A 6,057-nucleotide genomic window follows, 5' to 3' on the forward strand; every position below is an offset into this window, starting at 1 on the left:
GGTTCTGTAAGGTCCGAAGGTTTGAGAAGGAACACTAGTCAAGAAAAAGGGTCCATGTTGAAAAAAAAACAAATAGAATTTAACTGAATACTAAAAATGTTGAAGTACTGGACTGAAATGAGTGAAACTGTAGGTGATTTACTCTGGGGAGAAATTCAACCTTCATGAAAGCACATCCAGAGAAATGCCCTTGGCAAAACTAGATCTACGGTCTCTAATGAAGACATAAAGCAGCAGCATCACATCAACAGGAACTCAGTCAGTGTTTGGGTTTAAAGCTTTCCCCACAAACCAACACACTCACAGCAGGAAGGGCAAAGAAAGCCACCCCTATCATGCTGAATGCAGCTCCCAGCAAGCGTCCGTTCCACGTTTTGGGAACTTTATCACCGTAACCGATGGTGGTGAGCGTGATCTGATGGACAAAAGTAGAAATAAATTATAAAAACACAAAAATATCAATCTAATTCAGGTGTATTGATCAAGAGATCTCTTTGTAAAACATCATTCACATTTTTTCTGTTTCAAAACATTTATTTTCAGTTCCAGTTTCTTTGTTTCAAACTGTTTTCAGTTTCAATTTCTTTTTTTCTTTCTTTTGAACAAACATCATGGCCCCCTTTAAAACAGCACAGTTATTCTGCCTTACCAGTCCCCACCACAGAGCATCAGCGTACGTCTCAAACTCCTCATTGGACTCTTTTTCCACAGAATAGACCAAGAAGGAAGCCAGGATGAGGCACAGGAAACCAATATACCAGGCTGTGATGAGCTCCTGCAGGGGAAAACAGTACGGTGAGCATCAGGGGACATAAAGCAATAAAGTGGCATCAAGACAGGAGACTACTGTCGACTGGTAAAACAATGAGCACATAATAATATTGGACACAATAATGTGAGCCCAAAGCCCTAAGTGGCGTTTCATAATGTATTTATTTCCCTTGATCACACACATCCTGCTTCGACTTATCGCCTCCCATAGGGTACGTTCACACTGCAGCCTGAAGTGACTCAATTCTGATTTTTTTGACGTAATGCGACCTGTATCCGATCTTTTCATGGCAGTGTGAACAGCACAGGTCGGATTCTTTTTCAAATGTGACCCATATCCGATACTTATCCGATTCAAATGCGACCTAACGTCCAGGTCGCATTCACCGAACTGAACGTCACTTTTTCTCAACAAATCTCACTGTTCTGCGTCCTGATAAGCGCAAATGGGAAGAAAAACAACAACCATGACGGATTATATGAGGATTAAGTTGTTAATATGCTGCTCCAGTTGGACAACAACTTCAAATATGTAAGCTAAGCTCCACTGTTCGCCTCCATGTTTACTCGGGTATATGCCATGGACTTCCGTTTTAGCACTTCCGCATTTTTTAGCCACATAGAATGGTTCCGGTGCACAGGCAACAGTATGTTAACTGTGGCTCCTCGGTCGCTGCAAGACTATTTATGATGCTTATATAATTATTCAGACGTCCTGAAACGCTCCAACAACAACAAAGGATTTAAGCTGGATGTGTCAAAACTTCACAATAACTTTGAAGGTAAGTTAATAAATCGTTTGTATTCACCATAATGCCTCAAATGTCTGACATAGCTAACAGGGACAAGCTTACAAAGGTGCTATGTAAACGTTGTGTTTTGATTATCTCTGCAGTGTGCAATCTATATATCTATGCTTTATAGATAGATATAGATATATGTCTATATAAACATATATAGATCTGTCTATATTGTGCCCCAGCTATCAGTCGAAGCTGACGTTAGCTTCTGAATGTAGCATCTAATTCGGAAAATAGCTAAAGGGCAATTACTCTTAATTTTTCACTATCTTGAGCTTTTTTAATGTGTTGTACTTTAAAAACAACACCTAGACATTTCAAACCTAACTAGATTATTCTGTACTAACAGCAGAATAAATAAAACATTTGTGAAACCTTCTAATTGATTTGTGAAATTTGTAAAATGTCAANTCCTCTCCACAGCAGAACTTTATGTGTCAGAGTGGACACAACTGAATGCAGTGGCGTTTTGCTGTAATAAAGTAAGAAAAGTTAAAAACTCACAAGAAGTTCCAGTTACCTAGAGAAAAAGATTATAAGTTTAATTCCAGATTTCTTCACCAGATGTAAATGCTCACCAGATGGATTTATTATTTCCCAAATACAAGCTGATTAAATTATGTTTATTTCCATTTTATGTGTTTAAAAAGACTTAAAGAACATCACTACAACACCATACCTGCTGTTTTACAATGATGAGATAATTTAACTGATAAACAATGTTAGCAAAAACATTTCACTAATGAAATATTTCAGTAATTCTCAGTAAAACAAGCAGTCCACTATATCCCAATATAGCTGACTGCTGCCACTGTTTCACAGTTCTGTATTTGAGAATTCACCAACAAGTTTCTGTAAGACGTGACATCCAAATTGTTTGGAGAAAACTTGAATATTCATGGTTGTTTTTGTAAAGTTTAAGAAAATACAGTTTAGGACAGTCTTTCCCAACCCTGGTCCTCAAGGCACACTGTCCTGCTTGTTTTAGGTATTTCTTTCCTTCAGCCCAGCTGATTTCAGTCGATGACTGATTGATTAACAGGCGTTTGCTGAACTGCAATCAGTTGAATCAGGCACATTAAAGCAGGGAAACCTCTAAAATATGTAGGACAGTGAGCCTGGAGGACCAGGGTTGGGAAACACTGGTTTAGGAAACTGAAATATCTTGGTGCAGTGCTGCTATTGGCTGGTATTTACCAAGCAGAAAATCCATTAATTTCCTTGGAGACTGATTGGCTGAACCTCAAAGAGAGGAGATAAGGAAGATAGCAGGTATTAGCGTCTGTGCTAGCGCTAACGTATGTTACGGTATATTTGGTGTCTGAACCATTAAAATAGGCAGTTGTAGGTATTTTTTGAAGGTGTCTCAAATAATCATGGATTAGCTATTCACAGGCATTTAGTTTAGTCCCTAACTCCTCTGAATACCAGCTGCCCTCTTTATGTTGAGAAAATAAAACCAGTATTACTGCAAAATCAGACCCAAATCCCAATACGACAGGTTTCAAAGGAAACAGACTCCAGAAAAGGTCCAGCTACCTGAGCCACTATTTCCAGACAATGTGTTCATTTAACAAACTTTTTCTCAACATGATGAGACAAATAAATTGATGAATATCTGGAGAAACAACGCCTTATCTTCAAAAACCCAAAACTATATTTGAAGGACATTCTTTGCTCAGCTTCTTTTGACTTCAATACAAAGTACATAAAAATGAATCCTTTTGTACACTTACACTTACAGCTGCAGTATGTAACGTCTGTAAAAAAAATTTTGTTACATATTTGTTGAAACTGTCACCATAGTGACAGTTTGTTACTCTGTAAAAAAAAAAAAAAAGCATAACATAAAAAAAAATCAAGCTCCTCAGCCTTTTTCCAGTGATAACTGATCAAACAACCAATCAGAGCGAGGAGGTGGGTCTTAGCGCTGTTAATCACAATCTCATGTGGCTGATCATCTCCCCTCCCCTTAGCCTCTTGCTCTCTGCTAGGCTGCAGCTAGCATAGTCTGTTGTGAATGCTAAGGTTAGTTAGCATGGCCAGTGATGTCAGTGGATAAAGAATTGTTTCTCCACCTTTAGGACATTGAGCAGCAAGTGCATGAAGATGATTGACAGCACTAAGACTCTCCACTAGGCTCTGATTGGTTGTTTTTGGTGCATTTCTTCAGATTGCAATAGCAGCTCAGGGAGGAGGTGGAGGAGACCGATGTTTTCACAGATTACCTGTCTCATAGCAAACTGTCAGGACATGGTGACAGTTTTAACAAATATGTAAAAAACACTGTATAAAGTTACGTACTGCAGCTTCAACGCCTAGCTCACCTTGCTGTGGGCATAAACGACAGATCCGAGGAGCTTCCAGGTGCCTCCACGGCGGTCCATCCGAAGCATACGCAGGATCTGCAGGAATCTCAAACTCCTGATGGCCGAGGTGGCAAAGACATTCCCCTGAGATCCGGCTGCCAGCACCGACACGGAGGCGATCAGCACCATTATATCTGAGGAGACAACCACAAGATATCTGTGTATAATAATTAATCCTCTTCTATAAAACAAAAGACTATTGTGAACATTCTTCAAGGATTCATTGAGGGGAACATTGAAATAAAAAAACAAAAAGTCTGAGTTATGTTCAGGGTAAAATAAATGACAATACAAACTTGATTCCTCACCTATGACACAGAAAGGCTTTCTGGCAAACTTTAACCTCCCCCTCCATCCTCTGTAGCGACAGCAACATCCAGCGGCCCATATCCGCACAATGTACTCAACTCCAAAAACCACAATGGTCACAATCTCCTGCAAAGCAAATGAAAAACCAGGGAACAGCAGAAAGTCTGTTATGTGAATATGAAGGTGAAAAGAGAAATGAGCTTGTCTACCAGACTGCTCTAGAGTTTAATGCTTATTTAGTTATTATGTAATTATCAAAAGATTAGGAACAGTCTGAGTTTATTTGCTATTTCTTAAGAAGTGTTAAGGAGGACTGTTTTCCAGGCTCTTAAAATACAGAAATGTTTCATTTTAAAAAGGATTTGTTAAGCAAAATTCACATTTTCCATGTTTTTATATTTCAATTTTAGTCTCAACTGCTTCTAAAAACAGACCAAGAGCATTAAAAATACATTAAATCATTTTTTAGCAATAAGTTAGTATTTTTAATGTCTGAAAAATTAGCCATTTCAAAAACCTCCTGATTGTTGAGTCACACTGTGCTGTTACCTAGCAACCCCAGCCGACCCCTGGCTGTAACCTAACAACCCAAGCAGAGCTCCAGCACGTTTGGTCAGCTGGTTTTACTGTTGTGTTTGATGGCTACTGGAAAAGACAAATGTTCTGTTGTAGGTTTACCATCCACAAACCACTTGCTGCACTTGTTGGTTGTGCAGGAGGCTACACTTATGCTTTTCAAAGATGTACAATTGAGCTCAAAATATGCTGAACTGAGCAGAGTAACATCCCCTTATCTAAGAATGATTTTGTGTGAAACGTGTTTATGATAATAAACACGTCTTATTATTATAAAATATGGCAGGTGGTAGATGACCGCACTGGGTTAACTCGGGGAATCTTATCTGTCCTTGTATCAATCAACTCCAAACCTCTTCTTTGTTCTGTCACAGTTATAGATTTATTTCATTTTGATTATCATGCTCCAAACTTTGCGAGGACTGACCACCCCGCTCACCCGCTGCCTCATACACACAAATCCAGCACACCATTCTTTCCCATTCATACTTGATGACAGTCACGCCCACATCGACACGCCCACCACCCAGGTGTCAAAGCCATGTGTCAGATCAGTAACTTATTTCATTCATATGGCTCTTGTAGAGCCTCAGTGAAAACGTGTTTATTATTATTATTAACTCTTTGGTGCAAAAGACTGATTGACAATCGATTTATTTACTGCATGTTTATGTCTGTTAAGGCTCAGATGGAACGTCACTGAAAGCAACCATTTAAACCATTCAGACGAACACAACAGAGACACAATCAGATGACTGATTACCCGCAATAATAACTCAGAAATAGTCCAAATAGTTTGGATGTATTTTTATTTCTTTCCTACTTACGGAAAGTTTCTGTTTATATGATAGGTTTGTGGTGCCTTTCTATACTAAAGAAAAAGATATAAAATGTCAGATATTTCACAACGAGATATTAACATTCATGAAAAAACTTTACATAACTTTATATTAAAGCAGAAAGTACGGCGGCCACCACAAGAAAGGCTTACAGTATTCAATTATGCCGCATGAACTGAACGGAAAAGAAAAAAAATTCCCCATGTCTCCTGGACGGCTCCGTAATAAGCTTCTTTGTGTGCTTTGGAGTTTCTGTGCTGATTAATTTTTTTGCGAAGCGATAAAAGCTGGTAGCTCTTACAAACTAAATCTGTATTTCCTTCAGCCCACTGGCTGCAATGTTGACACCTTGAGATGCCATGAGACCTAAATTCTGAACATCATGGCATGGAG

At 38.8% G+C, this 6,057-nt stretch overlaps 1 protein-coding gene across 1 annotated transcript in view; it reads right to left on the reverse strand.

Moving 5' to 3' along the window:
• Nucleotides 1-88: 88 nt before the first annotated feature.
• The window catches only part of LOC107834987 (potassium voltage-gated channel subfamily KQT member 2-like), a 7,564-nt gene continuing 1,595 nt past the window's right edge, over nt 89-6,057 (reverse strand). Inside the window, exons 3-6 of the mRNA XM_016667081.1 lie at nt 4,249-4,375; nt 3,899-4,074; nt 650-775; nt 89-415 (exon numbers count right to left, since the gene is read on the reverse strand). Of these exons, the coding sequence (XP_016522567.1) occupies nt 260-415; nt 650-775; nt 3,899-4,074; nt 4,249-4,375 (585 nt within the window). The 3' untranslated portion in view covers nt 89-259. The remainder of the gene's footprint in view (nt 416-649; nt 776-3,898; nt 4,075-4,248; nt 4,376-6,057) is intronic.

This window comes from Poecilia formosa, unplaced genomic scaffold, assembly GCF_000485575.1.
Source record: "Poecilia formosa unplaced genomic scaffold, Poecilia_formosa-5.1.2 Scaffold894, whole genome shotgun sequence".
Taxonomy (NCBI): domain Eukaryota; kingdom Metazoa; phylum Chordata; class Actinopteri; order Cyprinodontiformes; family Poeciliidae; genus Poecilia; species Poecilia formosa.